At 44.1% G+C, this 13,203-nt stretch overlaps 1 protein-coding gene across 1 annotated transcript in view; it reads right to left on the bottom strand.

Annotated features, from left to right (window-relative positions):
- The window catches only part of SLC4A9 (solute carrier family 4 member 9), a 251,606-nt gene that overhangs the window by 99,697 nt on the left and 138,706 nt on the right, over positions 1-13,203 (bottom strand). The window contains exons 12-13 of the mRNA XM_040442704.1: positions 11,882-12,015; positions 7,303-7,574 (exon numbers count right to left, since the gene is read on the bottom strand). Of these exons, the coding sequence (XP_040298638.1) occupies positions 7,303-7,574; positions 11,882-12,015 (406 nt within the window). The remainder of the gene's footprint in view (positions 1-7,302; positions 7,575-11,881; positions 12,016-13,203) is intronic.

Here is a 13,203-nt window from a genome sequence, read left to right as displayed (position 1 = left end):
GGAGATTTTAACTTCCTAGACATTGACTGGGGTCATGGTTCCGCCTCAACTGCAAAGGGGAGAAAATTCCTTAACTTGCTGCAGGACCACTTGATTGGCCAGTTTGTAGAAGCTCCCACTAGGGGCAATGCTCTGTTGGATCTGGTAATTTCTAATGATGCAGAGCTTGTTGGTAATGTTACTGTTCGAGAAACACTATGTAATAGTGACCACAATATAATTATATTCCCCCTAAACTATAAAAAGCAAACTGTCAGGCGGAGCAAAGACACTGAATTTTAAAAAGGCTAATTTCCCTGGGTTGAGTGCAGCATTTCAGAGCATAGACTGGGAGCAGCTACTGTCACATAATAAGGCCTCATGCACACGACCGTTTTTTTTTAAGGTCCGTTTGACAATTTTGATAATTATGAACTTATATGTACCTTAATTAGCACATTGATTTAATCATGATAATTGTCTCGTGTATTTTTGTCATCTTGCATGACTCTAATCTTGCACATGTTTTTATATATATATATTTTATATTATCTTAATTGACTTTGGTATATATATATATATATATATATATATTTATTATTTTTTTTTTTTTTATTATCTATTGACTTTGGTTTTTCAAACTTTTGTATTGTCTATGTTGACAATTCTTTTATGCATGTATTTATTACGTCTAGACCTTTGAATCATGTTTATATAAATTGCCTTTTTATATGGCAGTATGTTTAAGCCTACTTTCACATTCGCGTTTGGTGCGGATCCGTCATGGATCTGCACAGACGGATCCACACAGATAATACAACCACATGCATCCGTTCAGAACGGATTCGTATGTATTATCTTTAACATTGCCAAAATGGATCCGTCTTGAACACCATTAAAAGTCAATGGGGGACGGACTTGTTTTCTATTGTGCCATATTGTGTCAGTGAAAATGGATCTGTCCCCATTGACTTACATTGTGTGTCAGGACAGATCCGTTTGCCTCCGCATCGTCATGCAGACACCAAAACGATGCAAGCAGTGTTTTGGTGTCCGCTTCCAGAGCGGAATGGAGACTGAACGGAGGCAAACTGATGCATTCTGAACGGATTCTTATCCATTCAGATTGCATTAGTGCAAAACTGATCCGCTTTGGACCGCTTGTGAGAGCCCTGAAATGGATCTCACAAACTGAAACCAAAACGCCAGTGTGAAAGTAGCCTTACTTATGATGGTATTATTAACAATCTGTATGGCAGTATGATTTATGACTCCTCCAAGGCTAGTTTTATGTCCAGAAGCTCTCTATCTCATATACAGTAATTCCTTTCAGCAGGGGAGAAGAGCTTTGAGAAAAGTCCACATGTAAACATCTTGCCCTTGGAACCTTTAAAGGTAGTAAAACAGCACCGACTCCTATGGAGGAGGCGTCCACTTCTAAAAATAATTGGCAGGAGATATCTGGATGATGCGGAACAGGTGCAGAAGCAAAGGACCTCTTTAATTGGACGAAGGCGGCTACAGCCTCAGGAGTGCAGACTCTGGCATTCACCCCTTTCTTAGTAAGAGCAGAGATCGGAGATGTAAGAGATGAAAAATTTGTGATGAAATGTTACTGAAATTAAACTAACAGAAAGCACAGGTTCATGAAGTGGCAGTCCATTTTCGGAAACCACTGACAGAGGCCTTTCTAGACGCATGGTAGGGAGCTGGTACTGATGGACCAGAGCTTGCTGAATGAAGTTACCAGCTGACCGACAGTCCAAGAATGCAGGCACAGACAGTGTGACTCCCTTGTGAGAGAGAGTCGACGGAACTGAAGGTTTTGGAGAGGACTTCTTCTTGTCAAGGACCACCAATCCAACTGATCCTAGACATTGGCATTTCCCGGCTTCTGTGGACAAATACGAACAAAGTGGGCCTTGCCTACACAATACAGACGCAGGTTATCTGCTTGCAGCATAGACGTTCCTGTTCAGACAATCAAAGGCGCTCTATTTGCATGGTCTTTTCAGATGGGGTGGAAACTAGAGGAAGAACCGGCCTCTGGAAGGATGGAGCCAAGCGAGGTGGTCTTCTGGTGCATGCTACCTCCTTAGAATGCTCCCTGAAACGCATATCTATTCTTGTGGCCAAGGTAATCAGGTTATTCAGAGTGGATGGATGGATGGTTGCGACCAGCTAACTCATCCTTAATCCGGTCAGAAAGGCCCTCCCAGAACATCGCCAGTTAACCCTCATTGTTCCATGCAAGTTCAGCAGCCAGGGTACGAAACTGCATGGCGTACTGACCCACAGACAAGGAACCCTGTCGTAGATGCAGCGAAGGACGTGCGACAGGCTCTTCAAAAACCAGCCCGAAGGTAGCCAGGAAAGACTGCAGATTAGTGGTCTCTGGACCACCATGTTCCTAAATAGGAGTTGCCCAAGCAAGGGTCTCATCAGACAGCAGGTACACAATGAACGCAACCTTGGACTGCTCAGTGGGAAACTTCTGCCTATGAAACTCAAACAGGATCAGGCACTGGTTCAGGAATCCATAATTTTTTTTGAATCTCTACCATAGCTTGATGGCAGATGGAGTTGCACACCAGTGGCACACAAATCCGGAATTACCGTTATGGGTATGGCAGGGGTAGAAGCGACTGACAACCCTGCAGTAGCTGGAGGAGAGATGGCATCCAGACGAGCAGCCACATATTGCATTAACTGCATCATGACATCCTGACGTTCGCTCTGACGCCTCACTTCATGTAACAATTCCTGAATGACAGGCTTGGGGTGACCAGAGGGGTCCATGGCCTGAGCATACTGTCATGAACCAGCGGGTGTGAACTCACTGTGCCACGTGTCCTAATTCCTCTAAGGGCATTGTCTAAGTGAACCCCTTGTTCTTTACAGTACCCATGATGGTGGGAATAGACTTTGCTAAGGGTACCACCAGGTCGCTAACTCTTGAGGAGTCCAAGAACACAAGCACGGGTCAGGTAAACAGGAACACAAGCAGAGATATCAGCAACCTTTGCAGGACACTAGGACCTTGACGCTCAGGAGTCTGTGAAGGGGGATGAGCCACTTATATATGTGCATGATCTAACCCATAAAGCACAGGAACTGACGTACGTCGTCCCTTAAGGAAGTGATGCAGGGAGAAAACAGCAATCATGCTGTGGCCAGGGCTGAAAGGAAACTGTGGAGCAGATCCCAGAACAAACAGTACCTACAAGGACAGAGCCCAGGATTGCAGCAGAGAATGAGGACGCACTGGCAGCAGATCACCGCTGAACGCGGCGTTCGAGACCGCTGCAATAAGCAGGGGAACAGCGGAGAACAGCAGCCGCTGTTACAGTAGGACCCCCACCAATCTGATAACTTGGTATAACCGGAATACCTCTTTAAGGGTACTTTCACACTAGCGGATTGAGTTCATCATTCATTGTCAATGCATTCCGTTCCGTTTAGTTGCGTTCCCAGACCGGAGAGCAAACCGCAACATGTTGTATTTTTCTTTCCATCCTGGGATGCAAAGCAAGACGGATCGGGCATTACCCCCAATGCAAGTCAATGGGGACGGATCCGTTATCTCTGCCAAAGTCTGCCACAATAGAAAACAGATCTGTCCCCCATTGACTTTCAATGGAGTAAATGAACGATCCGTCTTGGCAATGTTAAAGATATGTTAAATATAATACAACCGGATCCATTCATAACGGATGCAGACGGTTGTATTATCAGTAACTGAAACGTTTTTGCTGGACCCTGCCGGATCCAACAAAAGCGCTAGTTTGAAACTAGCCTAAGAAATTTCCCATTTGCTCTATGTGTAGACTAATGAGTTAATCAGCCATCCTATATATCCTGAGCTGTTTGTCTCACCCCTGGCCTGAGACATTCTCCTAGATTTCTGTAGCTTGCTAGCCCCTGGAAAAGTGCTGTAAACCATTTGTCTGCCTTTATACCGACTTCTGCCTGATTAATGCATTCTGACTCTATGCCACCTGACCTTACCCCTGCTACTTCTCTGTTCTGTTCCTCTGCAGCCTCCCCTGACCTCTGAACTGTTTCTCAGATTCACACATAATTTGCCTGCCCTGACCTCTGCCTGTTTCCATAATATGAGTATTGCCTGATTTCTCCATTCTTTGCACTGGTGTTTCTGACCCCATGGGTTAGCAGCCAATCACACCTGGACTATTCCAAGAGGCCTGGTTGCTCCCCTGCAGCGACGGCCAGATCCCTGTATATGGGCTAATGGATGAAAACCAGGGTATCAGCAAGATAATGCACTCAGGACTAGCCCAAATTCAAATTGGTTGTTTGGCCCAATGGGTCCATATTGACTGCAAGCAACACTTGCATTGCAACCATTAATGTAATGATAATAAAAAGACTGCTATTAGGAGGATCAGTGAGAGAAGGGTATCTAAACCTTCATTCATAGCACAGAAGTTGCAGCCACACTTCTCTGAGCAGTTTGTATTGTTGGCTTCCATCGGCTTTTCTCTGTTTTTGTAATAAGTACAGATCTGCTTTTGTAGTAAGTACAGATCCATAGATCCAAATATATAGGATCACTGCTCCACATACTGCAAAATCAAAGCAGAGGCGATGCGAGCTAAAAGTTCAGAGCAGTCTGAGAATTGCCGCTGCACCTTCTATGCTTTGAGTAAAGGTTTACCCCTTAATTAAGAAGTGGCCATGATATATAAAAAAAACACCATCCATTTTTAAACAATGTTTAACATAAAATGTGATATAAACAATAGGTCATTTTGACTACTACATTTACATTAAATACAGAACAGATCTCCCCAAGAGCCAGTATCAAAAAGGTAATTCCCAACAACCTAGAAGGTTGCATTCACATTCTCCACATACTGTAGATGTCTATGAGAAAGTGAAGATTTAAAGGTTGTGTCACATCTACATTTTTCAAACCAGCACTTGGATCTAAATCTAATATATAAAGCTGAGTGTATGTGTGTGTGTATGTTCACTAAAGGAACCCACACTGTCGCATTTACAATCACAAAATTTGGTACACAGGTAAATCAGGTGTCCGGGAAGGTTTTAGACCAGGTCTCGGCTCTCTAAGACATACCGTTTCTGAGATATTCCCAAAAAATGCATTAGCCAATAGAAGCTTGGTCACATGACCCTTATCAGCCAATAGAAGCTCACAGGTCCTTCAGCCTCTACATACAGTTTTACACCAAGTTTCCATAACAACCCAGCCATTTATCTTCACTGCTGTAGATGATCTTTAAAGGAAATCTGTCACAAGGATAATTGCTATTGAAGTAAAGCCATGGCCTAATAGCACTTAGTACCTTATTTCAAGATGTGCCTTTGTTCCAGCAATAGATGTTTTTATCCTCTGAATATCTAGTTTATTTGGTATGCAAATGAGCCAGTAAGGTGCCTAGAGGGGCGTCACTCTTGTAGGAAGGAGCCCAGACACGCCCCCTGCCACAATGTGTCCACCCTCAAAAAACAAACCTAAAACCCTGCCCCCAGGCCCCACTAAGCCACGCCCCTTATCTGGTTAGGCCACGCCCCGCCTCACTCCTTAGCCAACAGGGATTGAAAAAAACGAAGTAAAAAAATCAACTTCTAGGTCCCGTTAGGAAGCTGCAGAGGTGGGAGGGAGGGTGACTTTCTCCCTGAAGCTCACACTCAGACAGAACAGTTCTGCTGTCTTAGACTGAGCTGTTCAAAGGACACCCCCCGATCCAGTTAGGCCACGCCCCTTCCCACTCCTCAGCCGACAGGGATTGACAAAATGAAGTTAAAAATCAACTTCTAGGTCCCGCTAAGCCACGCCCAGATCTTTTTAGGGCATGTCCCCTCCCACTCCTCAGCCGACAGGGATTGAAAAAATGATGTTAAAAATCATCTTCTGTCAACTGCAGGGGTGGGAGTGAGGGTGACTTTCTCCCTGCAGCTCACACACAGACAGCACAGTGCTGCTATCTGAGAGTGAGCTGTTCAAAAGGACATCCTTGTGTCCTTCCAGGCCCTACGCCAGACGGAGGACAGGGAGTCTGAAAGCCGGACTGTCCGGCCTAAAACTGGACCTCTGGCCACCCTAGGGGCAGACTGCTGTGGAGGTCACAGTTAAGGGGATGGTCCGCTATTGAGGTCAGTGTTAAGGGGCAGATTGCTGTAAAGGCCACTGTTAAGGGGACGGGCCCCTGTGGAGGTCACTGTCAAGGGGGTTGTGTGCTGTGAAAGTCACTGTTAAAGGGGAAGGCTGCTGTAAAGGTCAAAGTTAAGGGGGTGGGATGCTGTGGAGGTCCAATTTTAAGGGACAGGGCACTGTGGGGGAAGGGGTCAGTGTTAAGGGGTGGAGGGCTGTGGAGGTCACTGTTTTGGGGGCGGTGTGCTGTAGATGTCAGTGTTATAGTGGATAGTGTTGACATCTTAACGACAGACACAAACTTTAAATTAAATAGATTAGATCTACCCGAGCGAAGCCAGGTCCTCCAGCTAGTACTTTTATAAAGCTGAGTTCACAATTCAGTTACTTGTTCAGCTATTTCCATTAGTTATCGTGAGCCAAAACCATTAGTGAAGTCTACTCAGAGATAAGGTATAATGAATCTGCTCCTGTTCTGTGTTTTTGACCTGCACCTGGTTTTGGCTCTCAATAACTGATCAAATAACCCGCCTAATTGCATGTAATTTAAAATGTAGTATGGCCAGTGAGCTATTTAGTAAAATTTATATGTATACTGCCAACTGATGTTTGTTATTTTCCTTATTTTTGCCTGTCTCACTAAGCTGATCAAATGTGATCAGTTTAAATGTTCAACTGCCACCAGTCATATGTTCTGTTCCAAGCTGTGGCAGTTATAGGGAGAGAGCTTCAGGATGGAGATAATCCTGCAAAGCAATTGGAGCAGTGAATGTGTTCATGTGAGGTACAAGGCTGGGTCTAGCTTTGTTAGAAAGGTGCTGTCATGTGCCATATGGTGTCTGATTTTCATTTTTTATATCAATCATGGCATAACCCCTTTAAGTTGGACAGAAGATCCATCCAAACCCGTATGTACTATTTAAAGATTTCAAGACAAATCCATAAACAGTGATACAGTGCATAAAAGCACTTGGATTATGATATGTCAGCATTCCCTAGTTTTGTAAAGCCCCACAAATGGAAGTTTCACAAGTATTTACATTAATCTTTTACATTGATTTGTCTGTACTGTACATGGCCTTTGTGCACTTTATACCATATATATTAAAATCTTGAAATAGTTCAACTTCTTAACTGATTGCCTACAAGTGAGTATATAACAAAAACTACACATTTCTACTTACCTATTTCCATTAAGCTGCAGTTACAGTTGTATTGGGTTATATAATCTATGTTGTATCTCCAATTAACTGGAAAGTGATTAGCCAGGTTTAGCATCTTTTTCACTGCATCATAAATGAAAATGCAACTTATTAATGCACAAAAGCTTTCTTCTGTAAAACGAGTGAAATACTGCACCAAGTAAGCGGCATTGGTAGCCACCAATATTAGGCAATAAAATGCCACCCAAAGTCCAATCCAAAGTCTAAATTCTAAATATTCAAAATTGTAATCTCTGGGGGAAAAAAATAAAAAACAGACCATTTTAATGATAAATATGCACAAACATTAGAATTCGAACATTGTAAGATTATGTCAAACAGATTCGATTTTTAGATGTTTTTCCAGTACATCAGACACTCAATGAAACTGAAATCTGAGTAAGGCCTCATGCACACGACAGTTGTTTGGGTCTGCATCCGAGCCGCCGTTTTAGCGGCTCGGATGCGGACCCATTCACTTCAATGGGGCCGCAAAAGATGCGGACAGCACTCCGTGTGCGGTCTGCATCCGTGGCTTCATTCCGCGGCCCCGTTAAAAAAATATAACATGTCCTATTCTTGTCCGTGCTTTGCGGACAAAAATAGGCATTTATATTGCCGGCGCCCGTTCCGCAAATTGCGTAAGGCAACACGGGCAGCTTCCGTTTTTTGCGGACAAAATTAGGTGTGCACTGCGCATAACCACCGATACTTGAACCAGTAAGCACAGGCAGGGATGTTATATCTCCCTAACTGCACACTGGATAAATGCAGTGGCGGCTGGGCCTGAGGATTGCAGAAAGTTTCTCTTTGCCTCCTGTTGCCTCCTCCTCCGCTTCCTCATCCTCTACTGCCTCCTCATTTGGTCAGCGTAACACCTTCACCACCAACTTCAGCACAGCCAGGGGGAAATGACAGCAGGCTGTTTTGAAACTCATCTGTTTGGGGGAAAAACCCCACACCGCGTAGGAGCTCTGGACAGGCATGGAACAAGAGACCCATGAGTGGTTGGTGCCACTGAGCCTCAAGCCCTGCCTGGTGGTGTGCGATAACGAGCGAAATCTCATAGCAGCTCTGGGCCTAGCCGGTTTGACGCAGATTCCTTGCCTGGCGCATGTGCTGAATTTGGTGGTACAGAGGTTCCTGAAAAATTACCCCGATATGTCAGAGCTGATGCAGAAAGTGCAGTCCGTCTATGCACGTTTATGGCGTTCTCAACCTGCTGCTGCTTGTCTGTCAGTGCTGCAGCGTAACTTCGGCCTTCCAACTCACCGCTTCATATGCGGTGTGCCCACAAGGTGGAACTCCACTTTGAACATGCTGGAGAGAATGTGGGAGCAGCAGCAGGCGATAGTGGAGTTTCAGCTGCAGCACACACGGGTGAGTCGCTCTGCGGAACAGCACCACTTCACCACCAATTAGTGGGCCTCCATGCGGGATGTGTGTGCCCTGTTGCGCTGTTTCGAGTACTCCACCAAAATGGCCAGTGCCGTTAACGCCATACCCAGCGTCACTATGCCACTTCTTGGTCATGAGTAAGGATCTGAATTTGTTGATCTGAAACGTGTAGACCTGATGTACATGTCCGGATTTTAGCAAGTTTTTTCATTAATGCATTTATATGGTCGTTTGGAAGCTGGATCTCCTCTTTTTCTTATATGCCACTTCTATGTCTCCTTGAAAAAACGCTTCGGGCGATGAGGAAAGAGGATGTGGCACAGGAGGAAGAGGTATAATTTCAACGGTAATCAGGCCAGTCATTCACAAGTGGCTCGGAGGGTGGGTTCCTGCACCAACAGAGGCCAGGTACACAATTGTCCAGACACTGCACAGTTCTGGAGGATGAGGAGGAGGATGAGGAGGAGGAACCGTGTTCACAGCAGGGTGGCAACCAAAGCAGCTCATGGGCATCACTGGTGTGTGGCTCTGGGGATACAGAGGACACAGACGATACGTCTCCCAGAGAGGACAGCTTGTCGTTGCCACTGGGCAGCCTGGCACACATGAGCAACTACATGCTGCAGTGCCTGTGCAACGACCGCCGAGTTGCCCACATTCTAGCTAGTGCTGATTACTGGGTGGCCACCCTGCTGGATCCCCGCTGCAAGGACAATGTGCCGTCCTTCATTTCATCACTGGAGCGTGATCGGAAGATGCACGAGTACAAGCGCATGCTGGTAGACACGCTGTTGATGGCATTTCCACCTGACATCGAGGGTTCAGTGGAAGTACAAGGCAAAGGCAGAGGAGGAGGAAGAAGTCGCCAATGCAGCTGGGGCACCGCCAGCACCTCAGAAGGCAGGGTTAGCATGGCCGAAATGTGGAAAAGCTTTGTCAGCACACCACAACAACCAGCACCACCAGCTGATATGGAACGTCTTAGCAGTAGGCAGCATTTCAGCAACATGGTGGAGCAGTATGTGTGCACACGCCTACACATACTGACTGATGGGTCTGCCCCATTCAACTTCTGGGTCTCCAAATTGGGCACATGGCCTGAGCTTGCCCTTTACGCCTTGGAGGTGCTGCCCTGCTCTGCGGCCAGTGTATTGTTCGAATATGTGTTCACCATGGCGGGGGGGGTGCTCACAGACAAGCGCAGCCACCTGTCCACAGCCAATTAAAATGAACCAGGCATGGTTCCCACAGGACTTGTCCGTACCTTCTGCAGAATAGACAAGTATACAGGCCGCATCCAGCCATTGTTATACTCCAGCGCATTTTCTCTTTGTTTTCTTTTTTATATTTCCCAATGTTTTGGGGTCTTCCCAAATTTATAAAAAATTTAAAAATTTAAAAAAACTACAAAAATACTGTTGGCTACCTCCTCCTTCTCCACCACCGCTTCCACCTACAGCGCCAAGTTCACCACCTCCTCAACCTCCTACTCCACTTTGACCTCCGCTTCCTAGTTCAAGATCATTATTTTTAACTTTTTTTTAAAATTCTCTGTTATTATAATTCATTTCCCTATACCTTACCCCTATTTTGCTTCCTTTTGCGGCCCTATAGCCCTTTCTATGACTTTTTTAGAGCAATTTTAGTGCCCCAAAGTTCGGGTCAAGTTCAGGTCCCGAACCCAGCGAACCCGAACTTCCAGGTGTTTGCTCAACCCTACTCTTGAGTATTTAATCTAGTTATGCTCCCTTCCGAAGAAGAGCCTCATGGAGAAGCCAACTGTGCAACTAATTTCTTTCTACAGTAATCTCCTTCATTTGAAGCATCTTTTCTTCAGATTCTCTCTTTGTTAATGAACAGTTGCATATCAAAACAAAAGCTTAACCTTTTTAAAGACAGACTACAGTAGATGGTTAACATATACCCTTTTTACTTTTCTGTTGATAACTATTATTCTCATTATTGGTATCTTGTCATATGTTTATACATTTAAAACATATCTTTCTCTGAATTTGCATAAATGACCTAATACTTTGCTGAAATAGTTAAAAGACATGTTCAATCACACTACAGATATTAATAATATTCCCATATATTTTACATAGAGTAAAAAAGTTACTACTTATTTATCTTAGATTTCATGTAAAGTTTGTTTTTTGTGTGACAAGATTAGTGTCACGATTTATTTGGGTCACTAAAAACGGTTTAAGGTTTTATATCCTATTTACTTTTAAAGAGGTCATATTTTACTGGTATTTTACATGTACATACTGTATAGTCTGATTAGAAGAATGGCACAAAAGAGTGGCCAGAACGTGCTATTATAACCTGCTCTTGGACTTGTCTCCACTGAGCACATTTGGAACGTCATTGGTAATTGGATAGGGAGCTGCTAGCAGTGGATCTTGATGATTTGCATGCCCAAGTGCATTTAGTGTGGCAAAACATTTCTCAAACAACCATTAATAACCTGACTGATAGCATGCCAAAGTGTGTAGGCTTCATTCACATCAGCGTTCAGCCTTTCCGTTCTCCTACTCCGTTATAGGGGCAGGAAAAACAGAATGGATGGATTCGGCAGATAACTGAGCCGAACGGAGCCTACGGACCCCATAGACCCCCATAGACTATAATGGGGTCCGTTAGGTTTACGCTCAGAAGATGATTTTGGTGCGGAGACAAAACTAGTGCATGCAGGATTATCTCTGCTTCAAAAATCTTCCTCTGGGCGGAAACCTAACAGACCCCATTACAGCTCAGTTATGTGCCAAATCCGTCCTCTCCGTTTTTCCTTCCCCTATAACGGAGTAGGAGAACGGAAAGGCTGAACGCTGATGTGAACGAAGCTTTAGTATGTGTATTTCTGCGTGTGAAGTTCATACTCAATACTGAATAAATTGAGATGTTCTGAATATTTTGCATATGAATTAAAATGTCTGTCAATCCTGTGATTTTCATAATCCCACAACTTTTCCTTCTTCATATTACAATTTCCATGTTGAGGAATATAATTAACCCAAGTGGGTTTATTTTACCAAATCTTACTATTTGGCTAGAGATTTCTTTTAACCAGTTTCACTTTAAATACTCATTATTATTTATTAAACTATAATGTACCATTTTTCTGAAATTTTACATAAAAATGGAAATTAAATGCACCCACTTGCTAAAACTGTATAAAAGTCTCTCAAACACAAGCACAGGTCCAGTGCTGCTTATAATAGTTAGCGGCTGTCCAGAAAATAGACAAAAAAATCCACCGCAAATTGCTGTGCCTATAAAATTTTCAAGAACCCCCTGAAAAACAAAGAAAGCAAAACTGGTTATTAATTTCAGTTATCAATTTCAGTTATTGAGTTTAACAGAAGAAAATTAAGGCAAATTTATAAGATAAATTTAAAACATTTTGTTAATTATTTTCGGACTATACTTATTAAGACTGGCTTTCATACACCTATTGTAAAGAAATACAGTTTGGAACCACAGCCAGCAAACAGAAACTGCTAACAGTCTTAACCACCCACTATTGATGGTAGGAAGCTAAGGCTACCCCTAGATTCTTATACACAGCCCTCCGCCAGGCCAGATTTGACTTGGCTGCTAGGGACCCAGAAATGTATCACAGTACTGATAGATATAGACATCAGATGTCAGGTAGTCACTAGTGTAATTTAATTATAATATAATCACAGAGTCCCTTCACCCGTGTAAAACGTAACCTTTACTGATGATCATTAAAACTCACCCATATTGTGCCCATAAAAAGCAATAAGGCTGGGCGGGACATGGAAAGGAAAAATATCTCACCCTCACACTTGCCCTATCAAACTACAAGCCCTACCTAGCAAAAATGGAATGGCCGCCCCGACAGGGGCGATCCCGTGTCAGGAACCTCCTAGTGGGCCCTATATGTCCCTGACACCGCCACCCGAGAAGAGGACTATTATGACTACAGGCGAACAGTAATGTCATTGGTCAATGCATGTATAAGAAAATAATAAAGTTACAACATAGATAAATAATGGCACATAATACATATTGTAAGGGATCGTCTCTCTTTCAGGGGGTCACACTGACAGACATCTTCACAGACACCAAGATTTAAGGGTCAAAACTGTGTTTTATTTGCGGCACATCCGCGTAAACATAAACAGTTGTACAAAATAAACTCCTGCCCGTCTACCTAAACACATAGGTTTCCCTGACTCACCTCTAAGTACTGCTTAGTGTCAGGGTCTCAGGCTCCAAGCCTTAGCAGGTTCCACTCATCAAGCGTCAGTCCACACAGGGGAGAGATCAGGCTTTGCATAGCCTTGTAGCCCCTCAGTCTTCCTGACTGAGACCACACACAGAGCCTCTGCTCCAGTATCACAGACACTTCTCCCTCCTCAGACTGACCTACTCTGAGGCGCTTTATGCAAGCCTGATTACAGAAGGCCTCACCTGCGATCACCTCAGGTAGAAAGGAAAACCCGTGCTGGAAGG

Source organism: Bufo bufo, chromosome 1 (genome assembly GCF_905171765.1).
Source record: "Bufo bufo chromosome 1, aBufBuf1.1, whole genome shotgun sequence".
In the NCBI taxonomy this organism is placed as follows: Eukaryota; Metazoa; Chordata; class Amphibia; order Anura; family Bufonidae; genus Bufo; species Bufo bufo.
Note: the sequence above shows the minus strand (reverse complement) of the source record. Positions and strands in the feature narration are given on the sequence as shown.